General features: G+C 41.2%; 1 protein-coding gene across 1 annotated transcript in view; it reads left to right on the top strand.

Moving 5' to 3' along the window:
• Positions 1-450: 450 nt before the first annotated feature.
• Positions 451-22,625, top strand: part of LOC101847062 (endoplasmic reticulum metallopeptidase 1) — a 28,251-nt gene continuing 6,076 nt past the window's right edge. Inside the window, exons 1-12 of the mRNA XM_035971770.1 lie at positions 451-1,245; positions 2,434-2,561; positions 4,352-4,457; positions 6,627-6,773; positions 7,175-7,267; positions 8,344-8,559; positions 8,939-9,162; positions 11,112-11,289; positions 13,410-13,585; positions 16,319-16,474; positions 18,316-18,521; positions 20,148-20,260. Of these exons, the coding sequence (XP_035827663.1) occupies positions 615-1,245; positions 2,434-2,561; positions 4,352-4,457; positions 6,627-6,773; positions 7,175-7,267; positions 8,344-8,559; positions 8,939-9,162; positions 11,112-11,289; positions 13,410-13,585; positions 16,319-16,474; positions 18,316-18,521; positions 20,148-20,260 (2,374 nt within the window). The 5' untranslated portion in view covers positions 451-614. The remainder of the gene's footprint in view (positions 1,246-2,433; positions 2,562-4,351; positions 4,458-6,626; positions 6,774-7,174; positions 7,268-8,343; positions 8,560-8,938; positions 9,163-11,111; positions 11,290-13,409; positions 13,586-16,318; positions 16,475-18,315; positions 18,522-20,147; positions 20,261-22,625) is intronic.

Below are 22,625 nucleotides of genomic sequence, written 5' to 3' on the forward strand. Positions count from 1 at the left end.
CTTTCTGCCAACGAGCACTTCCAAGCAAGTTTGCTTCGGTTCTTTCCCTTTACATTTTACATCTAGAGATATAGATTGTGTATCAGGTCGTTGTTGAAAATCGATGAGGTTATGACTTGTACTTGTAGGCTTAGATCTAGAATCTAGATTGTTTACTGCCATGGCCGCCGCACATCGCTCTCTATAAAAACTTCACTGCGAAACTTTTGCCCCATGGTGCACGTTATTAAGTCTCAAAATGAAGGGTGAAAAAACTGTCTTTGCTGCAATCGAAATTACAAGGCACCTTTCCCCTCTTGCCCTTTATCTGGCTCAAATTTATCAAGTGGTGCGTCCCTATTGTAAACCGGAAATCGATCAAATTGAACGATCTAGGTTAATCATTATGTGACAGGTCTTTGAATGGGCTAAAGTTACAATGGGAGTTACATCCCTTTTGTTTTGTTTCATTTCATCCCTCATCCCGGTCCGGTCGCTGTTGTCTCTAGTTGGAAGGAAGGAAGGAAGGAAGGCATGCTCGCCTTACAGAAGTGAGGGTCAAATATTCAAGTGTATTCAACAGAGACAGGCCGCTGGGATTCTGTGCAGCTACTTTTTCTCTTTTCCATCTCAAGATGGAAAGTGATGCTGCTGATGTTGATGTCCGGAGACGAAATTTTCCAAATAACGCCGATCAAAACCCCCTTAGATCTCGACTTGGAGCTAATGAAGGTCAAGGGGCAAATGATTTTCACGATGCACAACCCTCCTCCGGCCCCCGTGGACAGAATCGCAGGTCGATTGTTGGGAAACCAAGAGCTTCCAAAGCTTATGTCGCGATTGGGATTGTATATCTATGTATTGGCGTATTTGTTCACCACCGAATGAATTCATACCCTATCCCAAAGTGCTGGAAAAATTCAGAATCTTTCGAGTTCAGGGAGGAGAATGCAAGAGCTCATTTAGATGAGCTCACTGGCTTAGGACCAAGGGTTTCAGGCAGTGATGCTAATATGAAAGCAGAAGAATATATCCTACAAATGATAGCTTCCATTCAACGTAGCAAAAAGTCCCACTTTAAAATGACGGTAGATGTTCAAGTAACAAGCGGTGGGTTAACGCTTGACTTTAACAATGTAGGAATAGGTGAATTTACCAGTGTTTATCAAGATCTGCGGAATGTGATTGTGAAAGTTTCCCCAGTTTCTGAGGCCAACAACAGTGTGCTCGTAAACTGCCATTATGATTCTGTCATAGACAGTCCAGGTAATTAAATGAATAAATGGGGAGAATATAGCATCCGGTACCTTCTCGGCTTTTGGCGTTGAATGCATACGGGGTACCCATTACATGGATGGGATTGACAGATCGGCCCGACTCGCTGGCTCAAAAACAGCGCGTTTGTTTTCAGGCAACCGAGTCAGGTGATCGGCCCGACTCGCCGTAATGGGCACCCCGTATTAGATCTATTTATATCTATATTGAACTTGGAGGAAGACAAATCTCCTGAGAGCCCCTAACTAACTGGTTAAACTTGCCCGAACCCTAATCAGGAGAGAAGCGCCCTCTCCTCCTCTCGAAACAGCCCTCTTTTGACTTTTGTAATATTTTTAGTTTTAATTATTGTGCACAGATACACATATCTTTTAGCAGTTTGCTGGATGCTATTTTCTTCTACACCTTGATGCTCTTCTTTCACAAGTTTGTGTTGACTTCCATTGTGTTATAACGGACTGGGTTTACGGACTGAGTTGTGGGTGGGGCTTACAGGTTATAACATTATAATGATGAATCACATGCTTTTCCCTTACCAGCAGCTGAAAATTTATTGTTACCCATTGGTCAACTTGGGTAAACATTGCGAGGGACCCAAGAAACATTACCGTTTCATCCATTGGAGGGACTGACAATAGCAGCAGGTTAATGAATTATGATGGCCTGTCCACAGCGTCGGGGGAAAATGCTTAATGTTTTACAAAGCTTGGTTGTCTTACACAGGTACATTTAACCGTGGGTTGATTATAGTTAGTTGACAAAACAGGGTGGCTGCGGCCGTGTTGGACAGGTGTCCGTTTTACACAGTTTTATTTAAGTAGAAAAAACACAAGGGGGAAATGGAAAGTGGTCGTTTGTGCAGGTGGCCGTATAAATATACAAGTGGCCGTCAAAAAGTCATTGCAGGTTCAACTGTACTTCTGATATGCCCTTGAGATTGGTCCTCCTTTCTCATACTGTTGGGTTGTCCGCAAATACTTTGGCGTGGTTCGCTCTTTGTTTCGTATCAAACTTCTGTCGTCCTATTGTCTCCTCCTTTTCTTTGTATTTTACTGTCTAGTAATACCTGTACAAAATGTAATCTTTGGCACTTATATGACCTGTTTATGTTGCAAGTGCTGTAAAACTCTTTAAAAGTTACTAAACGTCAAATCTTAAAGCCAACTCCAACTGCAACAGGAGCGGGGGATGACGCGGCAAGCTGTGCCGTGATGTTGGAGATGATGCGCGCCCTGACACAGGGAGAGCTGGTGCTGCTTCACAACATCGTCTTCCTGTTCAACAGTGCCGAGGAGAATATCCTGCAGGTCAGAGAGTGTAGAAAGTGTCCATGTGAGGCTGTTTGTTTGTTTTGTATTATAAAATAATGTGTCTTGTATGTCTTTGTGTGTATATATATATATATGTTGTCGTGATGATCTTCCTGTTCAGAGTCACTGAGCATTTTACCACCCAGGGCGGTGCTATTGACTGAAGTGTCTTTAGGCCATTCCCAAAGGGGGGACATTTTTCGTTCTAATGCACAGTAGAATTGTAAATGGGCTGATTCAACTGTCATGCTCATAAATGTGCCTGAACTGCAACAGGGAACTGCTGCTTTTTCTTTCCTTATCCTTACTATCGTCATTTTTTCCTCTACTTCTTTTGTATGTTTGTCACACTCTTGTGACCTGCTAATTTCTGGGTGCCTTGATAGTCGAAGCAGACTTTGTGATGTTGAAGCTAGAGAGGTCAGCAGAGTAAGCCTGATTCCGTGTATGGACTTCTACTCTTTTGACATCCTACCCTTGGCACTCATATGACCTTATGCAGTTGCGAGTGCTGTAAAACCTTACTAAAACTAAAACTAAAAAAGAAAATCATTGTTAACAATAATGCAGAAAAGAATGATGTGTTGTGGACGATAAACCAAGCCACTTTTTAAAAAATCTCCTTAATTTGGGGTTCAAAGGAAGTAACAGAAGTGCCTGGAAATTACGTGGTACAGAAAGCCACTTTGTGCTTGCAGTATCACCTTTCATTTGTGTGGTGTGAGTGTATGCATTGTGAGTGCCTTTGTTGTTAGCCCTCCCTGTCAAGCACTGCTGAAGGGTTTTAAACCATCACGTTGATTTTTAATGTCAAGCACCGACGAACAGGTTTTGAACCGCCACATTAATTTCAATGTGTCTGCCATAAAAATGATTTATGTAGTGCCAGCTTTATTCGAACATTATCAAATGTTTTGTATTCGTTAGTTCTACAACGTCCACCCTCATACTGGTAACATCTTGGGGGTCATTCAGTCGGGAAATTTGAATAATCTGTGACTTATTGCCCTTTCTCAAACTCGTTTACGTGGGTGTTTTTGCTTCTTCTTTCCATTCAAACATCTATCGTCCTTATCTCTCCTCCTTTCTATTTGTGTTTGTTACTCTTTTGTAACACCTCTAATCTTCAGCACTTAAAAGACCTTATTGTGTTGCAAGTGCCGTAAAACTCTTACTAAAACAAACTCATTCACTACAACTCTAACAAATTAATTCTTGTGGAACTGAGTTGAGTTTTGAATCCTTTATCTGCTGGGTCATCTGCTTCTTTGCCGACCTTGATTGTTGGTTTTACTTCTCAGTGGATGGTTGGAGGGCAGCACCACTGGTTTGTCCTAATTCTCCTCTTTCCTTTTTTGTTTGTTTGTCTGTCTGCTTCACTCTGTATTTGCACGACATTACCATCATTTTATTGCTGTGCTTCTCTTTGTGGGTGGTTGGTGGTTGCTCTGATGTGGTTTGCTCCTTCGTATGTATCACACATGATCTATCTTTCCTCCTTCTTTTTTGTGGTTGTTACTTTCTTCTAAAACCTCCTTCTTTCCTATCAAACACCTATCGTCCTGATCTCTCCTCCTTTTTTTTAAATATTTGTTACTCTCTTGTAACACACCTAATCTTCTTCGCTTCACTTTTTGACCTTATAGTGTTGCAAGTACCGTAAAACTCTTATTAAAACTAAACTAACACCTCTAATCTTCGGAACTTACATGACCTTATTTTGTTGCAAGTGCCTTTAAAAAAAACCCAGTAAATATTCTTTTCTCAAACGGACTTGTGTTTCTCAGACGAGTCACGGCTTCATCACACAACACCCGTGGGCCCCGAGCATCAAAGCCTTTGTGAACCTGGACTCTGCCGGTGCCGGGGGCTGGGAGATTGTTTTCCAAACAGGTCAGTTCTTAACTCATTCGCTACGCCGAGCCGTGGGGGGCGGCGCGGCTCAAGTGCCGTCAGTACGTTAAGCCGCCCCCGGCGGCTCGAGAACCGACGTTCAATTTTAGCTTGGTTTCTATTCCAATCCACTTATCCATGTTAGAATAAAGGTCATAATATAATGTTGACTTCCGGGTCAAGCGTTTCCACCGAAAATTGGAAGTTTTTATTCAGTTTTGAAACATGATTTCGTAGTTTATTCGACTTTGTTTTATCGCGAAGCCCAAATTATAGCCCAGACACCAGTCTTAGTACTTTTACACAACAAAATGTATAATTATTTTGCTCACTAAAGAAGTGTAGGACTCTTCTTTATAATATTGATACTAATGGAAGCAAATTGCCGGTGCACTGTAATTGAGAAATCAATATTTTTGAGTGCTAGATCTAGGCCTAGATCTAAATAGTCAAAATATTTTTTTCTCCCCAAATTATCAAAAAGTACCACTCAAGACATGTATAGGTTTATTCCAAGTGCAATTCTGAATAATTCCATATAAGTTACGCATATTGTTTTCTGTTTGTGATCCTTTTTTCAAAATTATTTCAAAATTATTTTTTTTTTCAATATCTGATGTTATGATCCAAATGTACAAATATTATGGAATGTATGTAAATAACTGCACATTTTTCAATATTTTCCTGTTCTATATACAGTTATGGTTATTTTGAGGTATCATTTGACTAGGTGCAAACATGTTTTTTTAGTTTCACCTGAGATTATAAATTTTTTATTTTCCAATTTTATCCGCATCCAATCACAATTGTGTTGTATAATCGCCTCTTACAGGAACCAAAGTTGAAAAATACGCAAATAAATAATGCAGGTGTATTCTACAAACCATACTGAAAATGTTGGTATATAATATGTTGATATTTATTTGAATTTATGGCCCCAAAGACCTGTGAACTGCGCACTAGTCACCATCTCATTTCGCCCTCCCGAAAAGAATTCGTCCACAAGCCGAAAATAATACGTAGCGAATGAGTTAAAGGAGACATCCCACCCTTTATTACCGTCTTCTGTGGAAAGAAGAATTTGGAGGATTCCTCCCCCCCTTCCGTTATTTCTGTTTTGTTCCCGTTATTTTGGGTGTTGTCCGTTCTTAAATCCTTTTTCCGTTCTTCATTTGTTAGGAACTTTGTTTTAATGTTGAACTGATATGATGTTGTTTTGTTGTATTTATTGCTTCGTTGCGTGCTAAATCTAGTCTCAGAAAAATTTTCAGTTATTTTTACAAAAGTCCAGTGGCATCCCTGTTAATGATCTAAATTGTGTGGATGGAGGTGTAAAAGCACCTACATTTAAAAGAAAAAAAAAAGTGTTTTGCACCATGTGGGGAGCATTGTCAGGGTCTGACTTTAGGAGGGAGGATTAAAAAGTTTTTCCCAACCCTGATGGTCTTCTTTGAATTTAACAGCCACAGAGTTATTGACATCAGAAATATTTACGCAAAAACTCACAAGGTTTTGTCTTTCTCCAACAAGACTAGGGAGTGACCATTCCTGTTTAAGCCTACTGCCTTAATATGTACCCACTGGGCTGGTCCTACTTTTTTTCTTTCCCTCCTCTGTTCCTGTCTGTATCTTTTTCCCTGCTGTCGAGGACCATCATTGTAGTGATGTGCTTCTTGTTACTCTAACAAACCAATCCCCCCCCCCACCCCCCACCCCCCAGGGCGGTGCTACTGACTGAAATGTCTTTAGGCCATTCCCAAAGGGGGGGACATTAACATGTTCTTATGCACAGTAGAATTGTAAATGGACTGATACATCAATGATATGCTCATAACTATGCCTGAGCTGCAACAAGGAACTGCTGCTTTTTCTTTCCTAATCCTTACTATCTTCATTTTTCCTCTACTTCTTTTGCATGTTTGTCACACTTTTGTGACCTGTTATTTCCGGGGTGCCTTGATAGTCGAAGCAAACTTTGTGCTCTGTGCTGTTGAAGCTAGAGAGGTGAGCAGAATAAGTCTGATTCCCTGTAAGGGCTTCTCTGTTGACATCCACCCCTCTCGCTTACATGACCTTATACAATTGCGAGTGCCGTAAAACCTCTACGAAACTAAAACTAAACCCACTCCCCATGGCGCTTTTATGAACATTTCCCACGAATGTTTGAAGGTCCGGAACATCCATGGCTGATCAAGGCGTACATTGAGTCTGCCCCGTACCCACACGCCTCGGTCATTGGTCAAGAGATTTTCCAGACCGGTCTCATTCCATCGGACACAGACTTCCGCATCTTCCGAGACTACGGCAACATCCCAGGTATGTGGTCAACGTTCTCGTGGAGGAAATGGCTAGGTTCTTCAAAAGAGATTTTCCTTGGGGTTTTTGGGGGTTTTTTTCCCCGGGGGGGGGGGGGGGGGTCTTTTCAAATTGTCATCTGCTTCTTTCCCATCAAACTTCTATCGTCTTTATCTCTCCTCCATTTGTTTTTGTGGGTTTCTCTCAAGTGAAACCTCCAAACTTCGGCACTTATGCGACCTATTTGTGTGGCAAGTGGAGCGAAGCTCTAACTAAAACTACTTTACTTTTCCGATCCAGCGGCCGTCTGGGTTGTAGCCCTTCGGCCTGTCGATATGGCACAGAATTTGCAGGTTTTTGTCCGCTGTGTTTTGTTACTATCCCAAAAAGTAAAACCGCCGGTCCTGTGTGTGTGTTCCCAGGTATCGACATCGCTCACATCAAGAACGGATATGTGTACCACACCAGGAACGACCTGCCTCGCTTCATTCCCCCGGGCTGTATGCAGAGAGGAGGTTAGTTTGTCTTAGAGGGGGAGAGAGTGGGAGAAGAGGAGAGAGGGAGGGACTGGGAGGAGAGGGGAGGGGAAGAGGGATGTAGTGGGAGAGGGAAGAGGGAGGGAGTGGACGTGGTCTGCTCTGGAGAAGGAGGAGGAAGATAATACTAAGCAGAAGTGTCAAACTCTATCCGTATGGGAACAAACTCAAGTCACACTTCAGTTTGGCGGCGGAAATAGATAATAAATACTCATTGAGCAGTGAACAATTAAAACCTTTTAAAATAAAATAATATGAATTAAAACAAACTACTGTCGAAACTGCAGCAAGTTTGGACATACCAATTTGCCAGAGCTGAATGGTTGGCATCTTAACACGTTGCGGTCACTTAGCGCAATAATGTGACAGTGAAAATTATCCGTTCCAGTCACCTGGTGCAGTTCTGCGCCATGCCCGAGAAATCCGTTACAGTCACTCTCGTGGCTGGGTGACCAGATGGGGTATTTGGTACTGCTGGCTGTTTGACTGCAAGGTGTTAAACAAGTTCCTGGATATTTGGAGTAAGGTTCTGTGCTACAGAGATTCTTAGGATGGATTTCCTAAAATTATCTCATGGGCCAGATATGATTATTCACCGGTCTAGATGCTGCTTGTGGCCCTTGAGTTTGACACCTGTGGTATTGAGTTTCTAGGTTCATCAATGTTTAATTTATTTTTGTTTTTCAACATATCGAGGTTGTTGAAGGAACACGTGCAAATTCACGCAGATGCACATCTGTGTACCGTACATAAGTACACGCATTTAAGCCCATACATGTACACCTACACCTAGTTTAAAACAGGGTGCTGAACGGTAGCGATCTACAAGGGCATGTGTTTAAGACTGGAGTGGTATTATGCACTACCTAATATTGATAAATTGTGTGTATGTTTACTATTGTAAACTAAATTCCAGTATCAGTTATATTTTTGGGGTTTTTTTTTTTAAGTTACTGCTAGTTCAGGGATTTGACTGTAATTTTGTCATCAAATTTTAAAATCATTTGGGGGTTTTCTTAATTAACATTTTTTTTTTTTTTCGTTTTTGTTTACAGGCGAGAATGTTCTTTCCCTCCTGAAGACTCTGTCAACGAGCATGAAGCTTGTGGACCCCGGCGCTGACAAACACGGCTCTATGGTCTTCTTTGACTTCCTGGGATTCTTCATGGTGGCCTACCCCAAGCGCATTGCCATGCTGCTCAACTGGACAACGGTCATCTACGTATACATAGCCTTTGTCAAGAGATTGCTGCGAGACAGGTCCTCTGCTGGTGAGCTGGACACCCTCTGCTTGGTTCATCCAGTTGTTTAGTTGTTTCTTCCCTTGTTTTTATGGGTGGTTGGAGGATGCCATCAAGTTTCTGTAAAGGAAGTCTTTTTCCCTGTTATATCATTTGAATGCGAGTGGTTGGCAGGCACTCTGCTGTTTTTTGCTCCTTCTTTCCTATCAAGCGTCTATCGTCCTGATCTTTTCTTCTTTTTTATGTTTTGGAGTGAAAGTTAACCCTCATTATTATATAAACGACATTATGTTATAGTTTGGTATATATAATACGTATACTGTGTAGTGGTTTACATGTTGAGCTTTGTTTCCTATCAGTGTGAGACAAAGTTGTCGCTAACTTTACGGTGTCTGTGATCTCCGACCAGGAATGGGCAGCGTTTTGAAGATGATGCTGTGGTCAGTGCTGTCCATTTTGGCCACCTGGGTGGTCATCGTGCTGGCGACCTTGGCCATGGCCTTGACATTGACCTTGTGTCAGCGCAACCTGGCGTACTACACCCACAACCTGAACATCATTTGGCTCTTTGTGCTACCCTCTACCTCGGCAGCTATTGGATTCCACTTGTTTCTCAAGAAAAAAGTTTTTCCTGTGAGTTGAGAGGAAGTTTTTTGTAAGAATATAATCTTGTCAGATCCTAGTTTTTCTATTCACTTCTTTTCTTTCTCTTTGTTGTGTCTGTCTTGTTTTACCCAGTTTTTGTCTGTCTTGTTTTACCCAGTTTTTGTCTGTTGATATGCTTCTCTTTACTTGAACTCAAACTGTGTGGGTGGTTTGCGGGTGCTCTGGTGTGGTTTGCTCCTTCTTTCCTATCAAACATCTATCGTCTTGTTCTCTTCTCCTTCTTTTTTATATTTTTTACTCTTTTGTAACACCTTTAATCTTCAGCACTTATATGACCTTATTGTGTTGCAAGTGCTGTAAAACTCTTACTAAAAAAAAAAGGGACTTAGACTGCAATCAAAATTGTCCCAGATGGCCACCCATTGACGAGAACAATGGTTGTCTTACACATGTTGATGTCTTGGATGTTGTCGTTATATTTGGTCGCTTGTAAGGACAAGCGGGCTAACCCAGATATCGGAGGTTTCCAGAAATCTTGACTTACACCAAAAGTGGGCATTGACTTACCTATAGGACAAATTTGGTTTATTTGGTGTGTATATTTGTTTGGTTATGGAGAAAACTCTCCTTGTCTTTTGAAGAAACTGAAGAAGGTTCCAAAAACTTTCACTTCTATTTTCTCAAAACAGCATTTTTTGGGATAGCCCCCTTGTGCTTAAAAGCGACCATTTTAAAGAATGCAAAGGGGAAAGTAGAAGGGGTTTGTTTGTACAGGTGATTGTCTCGGACAGATGGCTATGGTTAGTAGACCTGCATGTTTACCGACAATAGTCTGAAATCCGACAATCGCGACTCGACCCGCGAGCCGGCCGATGCTATTGCTAGGCCCACCTGTATCAGTCACACCAGTCAATGTGCGTAGTGCGAGGCCTGGCCGTCTGCCAGCGCCCCCTTTTTCTCCTGTCGGCATTGTCGGCACTTTCGTTTTCGTGCCGACCGCCGACTGCCGACGTCGGCGTTTCCGACATAATTGTCGGAACCTGAGTAGAAATGCGAATACGAAAAAGGACGACGGCCTAAATTATCTACTTTCAGTTTCGTGCTCGAGCGGCCATTTTGAATTTCGTTTGTTGACTAATTCAATTGTTCAGATCGTGTGGATTCATTCAAGTCCGACTCACTTGTTCTAATAACATGTCTAATAGAATCTAGATCTAGATTTATAGATCTTTACAGACCTCAATGGAGGATTCATATACCAATTCTATTGTGTCAAACCCTATCATAGGTTGTGCTGTAATATTAATGTTGGTAAAAAGCATTTCATCAGGTGCGTGAATTATTTATTAATTTAGAATCTAGACTCAGCTGAGTCCCTCTGTTCGGAATCGGATGCGGATTTCTAGTTCAAGGCCTATTCCTATTCACTTGTTCTACAAGATCTAGATCTAGATATCTAGATCTAGATTTAATTAGATTACTAGATCTATATGTGGAGGATTCATATAATTAATAATTCTATTGTGTTATTGTATCAAACCATTTATAATAGCAATAAAAATGTGAGAGATCTAGATCTAGATTCTAGGCCATATTATTATCATTATGCTCCTTATTAGTTTTGGAGTGTGGTTTTTAAATTTTTTTTATTTTTTCATTTTGGACTTTTGCTGGCCTTTTTACACGAGGCCCGTGCGCAGGTTCTTTTTTTAGGGCAGGCCTAGGGGTAGGGTTAGGGTTATGACTCTTCTTTATTGTGTTTGTTGGGGTGGTTGGGGTTGGAAGTCCTTCCTTATGAAACCCACAAAAGCTCTTGGGGGGGGGGGGGTTGCGCAAAATTTTCAATTTTCAGACAATCTGGTTGAGGCTCACATGCAGGTCTAGGTTAGACCAGGTTCGACTGTAGTTTTGGAGTTCAAATAACCACTGTTACACATGCTGAAAGGTTATCTGTTTGTCTGTCTGTGTGTTTGCAGCAAGTGTCGGCGGCGAGCATGGTGGTGATGCTGCAGAATGGCAACCTGATGTTGTGGTCGCTGGTGCTGGCCCTGGCCACCCTGGGCGGCCTCATGAGCTCCTACCTGCCCCTGGTGTTTGTACTCTGGCCCGTCATCTGTTACACCGTGCTGGACTTACTGGGCTTCAAACCCACGGGTCAGTAGGTCATCTTATGTCATATGGTCGCTTTTAAGGACAAGGGGGCTATCCCGAAAAATGCTGTTTTGAGAAAATCAAAGGTAAAGATTTTGCTCCTTTTTCAGTTTCTTTTAAAGACATTGAGAGTTTTCTCTATAACCAAACAAATATACACACCAATGAAACCAAATTTCTCTTATAGGTAAGGCAATGCCCACTTTTGGTGTAGGTCAAGATTTCTGGAAACACCCGAAATCTGGGTTAGCCCGCTTGTCCTTAAAAGCGACCATATCTTCTCATCAACACCTTTCACCCCTGGCAAGGTATAGGCCACATACAAGCTCCTTCCATTTATCTCTGTCCTGAGCCATCCTTCCTAGCTCGTTCCAAGTGAGCTTCATCTCTCTCATGTCCCTTTCCATCCATCTCCTCCGTTTCCCATGGCCTACCCCTGCCTCGTGCTCCCTGTCAGTTCCACTGCTGTGACTGTCTTGTGATGTTTTCGCTGGGCTTTCTGAGAGTGTGTCCCATTCATCGCCACTTTCTTAGTCAAATCTTCTGCAAACTGTTTGATTTTTGAAAGGCCAGAAAGCAAAATATTTTCAATCGGGCCAACAAAAACTTTTTGAAAATAACAATTGAACCAACATTATGTATTTCTGCTTGCAGTTTTCAACATTTAGAATTCATATCTGCTAACAAGTATGTAGAAAATGTGTTCAATACGTCTTAGAGGATCCGAGTATGGAATACCATTGTCACATGGTCATTCTTGTTTTCTTTATCTAAAACTTAAAAAGACGGGCAAAGACCGTGTATACTGAGACATGTTCCACTTCTGGACTTTTGTCCACTATGTCCTGTGAGTGACAAAACCTATAGCTTTTACAGTAGTGAACACACGCTGACAAAATGTGAGTGTGTGGAGGCTGTGTACTGGCAAAGATCGTACATAACAAGATAGTTCACTCCTCTCTTTGAGCCAATTAAAAAAGTGTCCTCAAAGTTTGGTGGCGCCCTCTTAAAAAAAGTGCGGACTTACCATCACAGTCATGAACACTCTCTGATGTGATGAGGAGTGAGCATGTAGATATTCCACACAATTTGTTGATCTGAGCTTAAGATTGCGCTGCACGTTTTAGGGATCGAATAATTGTGCGTCAATCTGAAAATTGTGTTAATATTTTATATTTTAAAAATAATTTTTAAAAATTAATTTCCATCTTTATTCTTTTACTCAGATAAAGGAACATTCATGTATATTCAAGCTGTTCTGTTCTGTAAGAATTTATGACTGTGTGAATTCATCAATGTGTGCAAGGGTGTATGGGTAAGCTTTGTGGGATTGTCTTTACTCAAGGATGTACTGGAGAGAGAGAGACAGAGTGAGAGAGAGAGAAAGAGGATTACTATAGGAGCTGTGCGCTGCATATGTTCTTTGTATTATTGTACAGCGCATTGAGCACTTCTTTGTGGAAATGTGCTATATAAATGCAATTTATTATTATAAAAGTGTAAAAATATGAAAATTAAAATTAACATATGAAACTGAAAAGCTTACAAGAATGGTACAATGCCAGGTATCAAACTCAAAGTTCACAAAATACATTTAATTTATTTTATATTTTTGAAATAATTTTGTTATATTCACTTCCATCTTTATTCTTTTACTCACATCAAGGAACATTCACGTATATATTCAAAAGTGTAGAAATATGAAAATTAAAATCAAAATTAAGATATCAAACTGAAGAGCTCACAAGAATAATACAATTGTACGATCGTTAAAACACACAGTGCAAGATTACGCCGATGGGTAAATTGCGCGGAACATAGATGCTGTGTAAGGTCAAGGCTGTGCACTCCCCGTGTGCTGTTCATCCTGGTGGTGTACCTGTCCTACACACTACTCATGTGTTCTTCATCCCCACAAGCGTGCTGTATACACTACTCATGTGTTCCTCATCCCCACAGGCATGCTGTACACACGACTCATGTGTTCCTCATCCCCACAGTCGTGCTGTACACACTACTCATGTGTTCCTCATCCCCACAGGCATACTGTACACACAACTCATGTGTTCCTCATCCCCACAGGCGTGCTGTACAAACTACTCATGTGTTCCTCATCCCCACAGGTGTGCTGTTTAACCTAGTCGGGGGTCTGGTGCCCAGTGTGCTGATTGTATACCTGTCTTACACGCTGCTCATGTTCCTCATCCCCATCATGGGCCGCGTGGGGATGGAGGCGTCACCCGACGTGCTGGTCGGACTCCTCTGTGCTCTCCCCGTCATCGTCTGTCTCCCTTACCAGGTAAAAATAATAAAAATAATAATAGTAATAATAATAAATTGCAGTTATATAGCGCATTTCCACAAAGAAGTGCTCAATACGCTGTACAATAATACAAAGAACATATGCAGCACACAGCTCCTATAGTAATCCTCTTTCTCTGTCTCTCACTCTGTCTCTGTTTCTCTGTCTCTGTCTCTCTGTCTCTCTCTCTCTCTCTCTCTCTCTCTCTCTCTCTCTCTCTCTCTCTCTCTCTCTCTCTCTCTCTCTCTCACTCTCTCTCTCTCTCTCTCACTCTGTCTCTCTCTCTCTCTCACTCTGTCTCTCTCTCTCTTTCTCTCTCTCTCTCTCTCTCTCTCTCTCTCTCTCTCTCTCTCTCTCTCTCTCTCTCTCTCTCTCTCCCTCACGGTCATCGTCTGTCTCCCTTACCAGGTATGAGGAAGTCATTATAGTGCGGTCAAATATCTCCTCAACTAACGAACATAAACTCTCCAGCTTTTGCACAGTGACTTGTATCAATTTTTCTTAACGGGTCAACACTTTTGTAAACACCTGTTAGCTCTATTCTAGAAAATTCCTTAATAGATACTAATAAAAAATCCCAATGGCTGGTTTCTACAGATTTAGAAAGGTTTACAGCTGGGACAATATCACTTTTAAAAGCAAGTGCGTCATTTTTTTTCTAATTGCGGGATTATCTTTATTGAACGCATGTTTAGAGAACTTCTTGTGCAAAAAGTGGTCTTTATAAAATTAATTTCTTGTAACTAGTTTTGCCACTAAAGTCATTGGTGAGCTGTGACGTAACCCACATACGTATATAAAATGTGTGTGAGAAGCAGGAAGTGCTGTGAACAATTTCATTTTCCACATGAAGGAGTTTTGTAGTATTTTATATAAACTTATGAGGAAAGGTTTTTTAGTCTAGCCTGAATTGTTGTGGAAAAATAAGTTTAAGTTAAGACAAATTGATACAAACTGCTGTGCAAAGTGTGGATGACATTGATTCACCCGTAAAAGACATATTTGAGGATAAGTTGTGCCACAAATTTTTGACGGTACTATAGACCGGTGCTCTTCGCTGTGTGCCTATCGTCATTGAGCTGTTCTGATGTACGGAGCCCCCACAATTTTATGGCTATTTTTTCATACGTCAGTTTTTTAATTTGTGGTATTGGTAGTGTGTGCTCAAGAAATATTTTGTCCTCCAAGAAATATTTTGTCCTAATTGACTTTCTGAATGTTGAGGGAAAAGGTAACTATAACGGCATAATTTAGGAACTTTTGTTAAAAGAATAAAACAATTTTTATCTCTCTCCTTAAAAAATTCGCTTTCTTGGCTTCGTACCATTTGAAGAGCTTGCCTGTAATATTATTAATCCGAAACAATTAAAAATTATAAGAATAATATTTGTGCATTCTATTTTATCTACGAAACAGATATGTGTTATTTCATCGGAATGGGCCGAGACAAAAGAAAGGAAATTATTAAGAGGAAATTGGGGTCTATTATCTGTAGCAGCAGAAGTTTGTTTACCTGTCCCCGTGGTTTTATGCACCCCGCAAAATTTGATAATTATTTGCATAATTTTTTATTATTTTCCTTTATCATTCTTTGTTAAAATTAACAGAATCGCATAATTTCACATTTTTGGGCTCAGTTTGCATAATTTCAGAATTTTTCTTGCATAAAACGACGGGGACAGTTGTACACATGTAAATTGGAATATGTATAAGAAAAAACTTGTGTGCACAATGAATGTTTTTACATGTATTGTTCAAGCATGTGTTTGTACTGTTTTCCTGCACCTCATTCAAAATTTTTTATTATTGTAAACAACTAAATTGAGAATGGTATAATTGATGCTACTGCTTTACCATTCTGATTAAATTCGTTAACCATATTTGCATTGCCTATTGTGCATAAAAGCAGCTGGATCAAAACTAAGCATTAACTAGGAGTCAGTCTTTGTATTTTACTTCTTATTTGTGTTTTGTGAGTCCTCACTGTATTGGTTTAATCATTTTGTGAAGGCATGCAATTTAACAGTATCTGATTATATTTTCTCTCCCTGGAAAAGGAAGAGCACTCTTGTATTAATGTCAGTGTCAACACTTGGGTTGGTTGGTTTTTTCCAGCCTCTGGCCCAACCTCGATAAAAATTCCCATACCAGTTTCTTGACTCTCATTATTTTGACGAGCGCCTGATTTCACCACGCTGCCTCATATATATATATATACATACATACATACATTAATACAACTACCAGCTGTGTTTGTGTACAGCACAGATCGGCTTTGTGTACACACATACACATATATATATACAACTACCAATTATGTTTCTGTACCCCACAGATGGGCTTTGTGTACACACACATACATATATACAACTACCAATTATGTTTCTGTACACACACATACATATACACAACTACCAATTATGTTTCTGTACACACATATACATATATACAACTACCAGCTGTGTTTGTATGTACACACACATACATATATACAACTACCAGCTGTGTTTGTATGTACACACACATACATATATACAACTACCAGCTGTGTTTGTATGTACACACACATACATATATACAACTACCAGCTGTGTTTGTGTACGTCACAGGTGGGCTTTGTGTACACACACACACACATAATATATATATATATATATATATATATATATATATATATATATATATATATATATATATATATATATATATATATATATACAACTACCACAGGTGGGCTTTGTGTACACCCACCATCACGTAGGCCGCGTCATCTCCACCACCATGGCCGTCATCCTGCTGGGTCTCTGCGCTGTCCTCTTCACCTCCGCGGGCTTCCCATACTCCTCTAGTCCCCTCGACGCTTCGCCGCAGAGGGCCATGTTTGTTGTAAGTTGTCGGCCATGTATGTTGTAAATTGTCGGCCATGTTTGTTGTAAGTTGTCGGCCATGTTTGTTGGAAGTTGGCGGCCATGTTTATTGTAAGTTGGTGGCTACTCTGACCAATGAGGAAGGTTTTACTATGAAAAAAAAAAAAGAAAAGAAAAGTTAACCCCACTTTATTTGGACTGCTTAGTTGAGGGCTGTATAAGTCACTTTTCAAAATAGCATATGGCGGAGTTCATACTAAGTAGTCGATTTGTCCTTTTCAGAACTTTGTCTCACACTGTTATGTATGATTTATGGTCTTATGCTGGTGGTCATTTGCCACCCCCTACCCCCATCCCATTACCAACCCCATCCCATCTTCCTACTAAAACCCTCACTCTCTAGAGAAAAAGAACAACTATTCTCTCTCTTGGTCAAAGTATACAGGAATCACAAAAGTCCCCATTATATTAGACTACCGTTCTCCGCCGTAAGCTCACTTCTGCATGATTCACAAACAGCCTCAGTACAACTACCATGAAGGTGGTTACAGCTATTTATAAAGTCTTGTTGTTTCCCCATTCCCCCCCCCACACACACACACTCACACTCTCTCTGTCAGCTTCTGTGGTTTGGTGGTTATTCTCTTTTCCGCTGTAGGCAGAAGATGTGAGTTTGGTTCTCAAGTGGGAAATTTTTCATTGGAATATCTCCCTGTGTCTGCTGGGGTGATGGATCCCTCTCAGCCCGAGCTGACAGGCAGGCTCGAAGTAGCCTGCTCTCAGAATGATCTTAACATTTCGCCCCCATGGGACACCGATCGGCGACATCAAGAAGCCATTCCTTTTCCCCACGGGACTCCGATTGGCGACGTTAAGAAGCCGTCCCTTTTCCCGCCGGATCGGTGACGATAAGAAGCCGTCCCTTTTCCTTGCGGGACGCCGGTCGGCTCGATAAGAAGCTGTCCCTTTTCCAGACATGAAGCCGATCACCGTCGGCCGTCCCTTTTCCCCAAGGGACGCCGGTCAGTGACAGTAAGAAGCCATCCCTTTTCCTCGCGGGGCGCCGGTCGGCGACAGTGTGACATAGCAAGAAAAACATTGCAGCAATGATCTCTTTTTTGACATGTATAAGTTAGATTTCTTTTCTAAATGCTTTGTGTCGCCTTTGAGGTCGAAAAGAAATTTGTATACAACTGGAGTAAATTTTTTTGAAAAATGTCGAGTAGACCCTGCATGATGAGAAATCAAGTGATGAATGAGCTAGATCTAGATCTAATTTTTTCAGTTCCGATTTTAATTCATCTTTTGGTGAACATGAGACCATCACTTTTGATTTTCTCAGAATGCTGAAAATTTTAATAATTGTTGGGGCATTTTTTTCGAGATACAGGTGTAATACTGATGTACCGCATCTGTTTCCTGGTCCGTGGGGACAAGTGTTGTGTGCTCTGCACGCCGCGTGGGTGGAAAGTTTTATTTGTGTCAATAAAGGTGTAAAACACTTACAGTTACAATTTCTGTGCAATTCAAACATAGTCTTACCACAACTGCAACAATGTTGGAGTATTCACTGCAACAGTATAGTCTAATAGATTCTCTCTCTCTCTCTCTCTCTCTCTCTCTCTCTCTCTCTCTCTCTCTCTCTGTCTCTCTCTCTCTCTCTCTCTCTCTCAGTGGGTGGATGGCGGGTGCTCTGGTGTGGTTTGCTCATTCTTTCCTATGAAATATCTATCATCCTGATCTCTCCTTTCTTTTTTGTCTTTGTTACTCTCTTGTAACACCTAATCTTCGGCACTTATATGACCTTATTGTGTTACAAGTGCTGTAAAACTCTTACTAAAACTAAACTCCCTCTCTCAGCACTACGACAGAAAGTTCCACTCGTACGAAGGCGGCGTGGTTCAGACAGACGCCAACGTGTGGTATAAGCCTTTAGACTTCCACGGCGGCCGCCTGCTGGAGATCTACTCGCCGTCCATTTTCTCCAATGCCAAAAAGGCAAGCTGTGATGGCGTGTACTGCGGCCGGCCATACCTCTACCCGTTCCTGCCGCTGGTGAATCCAAGGTAAAACTTTGTGTTTTTGTTTTACGCCCACATCGACACAATTTAGATTATGTGAGGGGCCGGCTGCTTCAGCCCTGTCTGACACAGATGACTAAGAAGGTTACAGCACCCCAGTGTCAGTTGTACCTGCTCTGATGGTCAGCTATCCATGTGGGTGGTTGGCGGGTGCTCTGGTGTGGTTTGATTCTTCTTTCCCATCAAACATCTATCGACCCCCCGGGGCAGTGCCACTGACTGTAGTGTCTTTAGGCCATTCCCAAAGAGGGGACATTTCTCGTTCAAGCATAGTAGAATTGTAAATGGGCTGACTCATGTCACGCTCATAACTGTGCCTGATCTACAACAGGCATCTGCTGCTTTTTCTTTCCTGATCCTTACTATTGTCATTTTCCTCTACTTCTTTTGTATGTTTGTCACTCTCTTGTGACCTGCTATTTCCGGGGTGCCTTGATAGTGAAAGCAGACCTTGTGCTGTTGAAGCTGGAAAGGTGAGCAGTCTAAGTCTGATTCCCTGTAAAGACTTCTCTTTTAATCCCCCCCCCCCCCCCTTGGCGCTCATATGACCTTATGCAGTTGCGAGCTCCGTAAAGCCCTCTACTATAAAAAAAAATCTATCGTCCTTATCTCTCCTTCTTTTTTATGTTTGTTACTCTCTTGTAACACCTCTAATCTTCTGGTGCCAATATGGCCACCTTGTACTGTTGCGAGCTTTGTAAAACCTCTATTAAAACTTTAAAAAGCTGTCCGTGACAATTTTCATTTACAAAATCATTATGAAGCTGTCCAAGTAGTCCACCTATCTAAGACATTCACTTTTCTCCACTACTTTGGGTGCTCGTCGTAGACAATTTTGAATTTACTCAAAAAAAGAAAGAGGCCACTTCCTGGGGAATGGATCTCTGGTCTCAGGTTGTTTGTAGCGAGCGAGGAAGGGCATAACTGCTGCACCAGAAGATCCAAGGTGACACTAGCAGCTGATGTGTTGTTTAATTAGTTGTTAGTTTAGAGAGTTTTATATCCTTTGCAAAAGAAACAAAAGGTCATGTAAGTCCTAAAGATTAGAGGTGTTACGAGGGAGAAACATACAAAGGAAGAAGGAGGAGAGATAACCATGATGCATGTTTGATAGAAACAATGGTGATAACAAATACTCCCACACCAACCTTAACTGTGACCGCAACCACGACAACCATGACAACAACAACAACAACTACACTAACAAAAACTCCGATATCTCCTCCTCTATATCCCACAAACCCCTGTGTTGTCTCAGTACAACAACAACAACATCATCATCAACAACAACCACAAACCCCTGTGTTGTCTCAGTACAACAACAAAAACAACAACAACTACAATAATAACAACAACCTCAACAACAAGTCAACAAACTCTTGTGTTATCTCAGTACAACAACAACCACAAACCCCTGTGTTGTCTCAGTACAACAACAACTACAATAATAACAACAACCACAACAACAACAAACTCTTGTGTTGTCTCAGTACAACAACAAAAACAACAACAACTACAATAATAACAACAACCACAACAACAACAAACTCTTGTGTTGTCTCAGTACAACAACAACTACAACATATCCCACAAACCCCTGTGTTGTCTCAGGAAAACCTACGACTTCCCTGCGTCCTCGCTCAACGTGACGCGAGTGGAGGTGGTCAAGGAGGAGAGGCAGCGGTTGTCCGACGACAAGGTCAGGCTCAACTTCTCTATGACAGGTCAGTGGTCAGTGTGTCTGTTGTCCAGCAACTAGGGATGGGAAAAATCCGGATAATCTACAAGGATAACCGGATACTTCTCAATGAAACATTATCCAAATTCAGATTCTTAACTCTCTCTCCTGACCCATTTGCCGAAGTGGGTGCACCCATTTGTTGAATGTAATGCTAACCCTTTTGTTGAAGTGGTTCTAACCCATATTCCGAAGCGGTTCATATCGAATTATTTGCCGAAGAGGTGCACCAACATAGTATCCGGATTTTGTTAAAGCGACTCATTGCCCAGCCCTACCGGCAACAAAGTGACAGGTCTGTGATCAGATTGTGTTTGTTGTCTTACAACAAAGTGACAGGTCTGTGGTCAGATTGTGTCTATTGTCCAGCGCCAAAGTGACAGGTCTGTGGTCAGATTGTGGCTCTGAATGGCAGACTGTGGAATTATGTCATTTCTCTGTTGTTTAAGTGACCCGGTGGAAATATGGTCGAACCTGCTCTAACGGCCACCTGTAGAAGACAATTGCCTGAACAAATGACCACCTGTATAAGACAATCACCTGTACAAACGAATACCTGTATAAGACAATCACCTGTACAAACGGATACCTGTATAAGACAATCACCTGTACAAACAGCCACCTGTATAAGACAATCACCTGAACAAATGGCCACATGTATAAGACAATCATCTGTACAAACGGCCACCTGTATAAGACAATCACCTGTACAAACGGTCACCTGTATAAGATAATCACCTGTACAAACGGTCACCTGTATAAGACAATCACCTGTACAAATGGCCACCTGTATAAGATAATCACCTGTATAAGACAATCACCTGTTCTAGCAGCCACCTGTATAAGACAATCACCTGTACAAACGGCCACCTGTATAAGACTATCGCCTGTACAAACGCCCACCTGTATAAGACAATCACCTGTACAAATGGCCACCTAAAGGCCACCTGTAGAAGACTGTAATATCTGTGTTAGTCTTAGTCAAGTTAAATAATAATTACTTTTTTCTACTTCATTGGTGTTCAATATCAATGAGTGTCGTCCCTTGTCCTATGTGGGATTCTCCTACATTGGAGCAGCCTAAGGGTGGATTGTTTTGGTCCAACGCAAAGGAAGCACTCACTATTCACATCAAGTACTGAAGAAACTCCACTTGCTTGCTGGCCACTGACAGGAATGGTTGTTCTGTGCTTCTCCGTTCTAATTATAAAATGGGTGACCTTATTTGGGCCACATATGGCCTAAATATGCTAAACCCCCCTCCTTTACCTTATGCAGTTGCGAGCTCCGTAAAGCCCTCTACTATAAAAAAAAATCTATCGTCCTTATCCGTCCTTCTTTTTTATGTTTGTTACTCTCTTGTAACACCTCTAATCTTCTGGTGCCAATATGGCCACCTTGTACTGTTGCGAGCTTTGTAAAACCTCTATTAAAACTTTAAAAAGCTGTCCGTGACAATTTTCATTTACAAAATCATTATGAAGCTGTCCAAGTAGTCCACCTATCTAAGACATTCACTTTTCTCCACTACTTTGGGTGCTCGTCGTAGACAATTTTGAATTTACTCAAAAAAAGAAAGAGGCCACTTCCTGGGGAATGGATCTCTGGTCTCAGGTTGTTTGTAGCGAGCGAGGAAGGGCATAACTGCTGCACCAGAAGATCCAAGGTGACACTAGCAGCTGATGTGTTGTTTAATTAGTTGTTAGTTTAGAGAGTTTTATATCCTTTGCAAAAGAAACAAAAGGTCATGTAAGTCCTAAAGATTAGAGGTGTTACGAGGGAGAAACATACAAAGGAAGAAGGAGGAGAGATAACCATGATGCATGTTTGATAGAAACAATGGTGATAACAAATACTCCCACACCAACCTTAACTGTGACCGCAACCACGACAACCATGACAACAACAACAACAACTACACTAACAAAAACTCCGATATCTCCTCCTCTATATCCCACAAACCCCTGTGTTGTCTCAGTACAACAACAACAACATCATCATCAACAACAACCACAAACCCCTGTGTTGTCTCAGTACAACAACAAAAACAACAACAACTACAATAATAACAACAACCACAACAACAAGTCAACAAACTCTTGTGTTATCTCAGTACAACAGCAACCACAAACCCCTGTGTTGTCTCAGTACAACAACAAAAACAACAACAACTACAATAATAACAACAACCTCAACAACAAGTCAACAAACTCTTGTGTTATCTCAGTACAACAACAACCACAAACCCCTGTGTTGTCTCAGTACAACAACAACTACAATAATAACAACAACCACAACAACAACAAACTCTTGTGTTGTCTCAGTACAACAACAAAAACAACAACAACTAC

This window comes from Aplysia californica, unplaced genomic scaffold (assembly GCF_000002075.1).
Source record: "Aplysia californica isolate F4 #8 unplaced genomic scaffold, AplCal3.0 scaffold00501, whole genome shotgun sequence".
NCBI lineage: Eukaryota > Metazoa > Mollusca > Gastropoda > Aplysiida > Aplysiidae > Aplysia > Aplysia californica.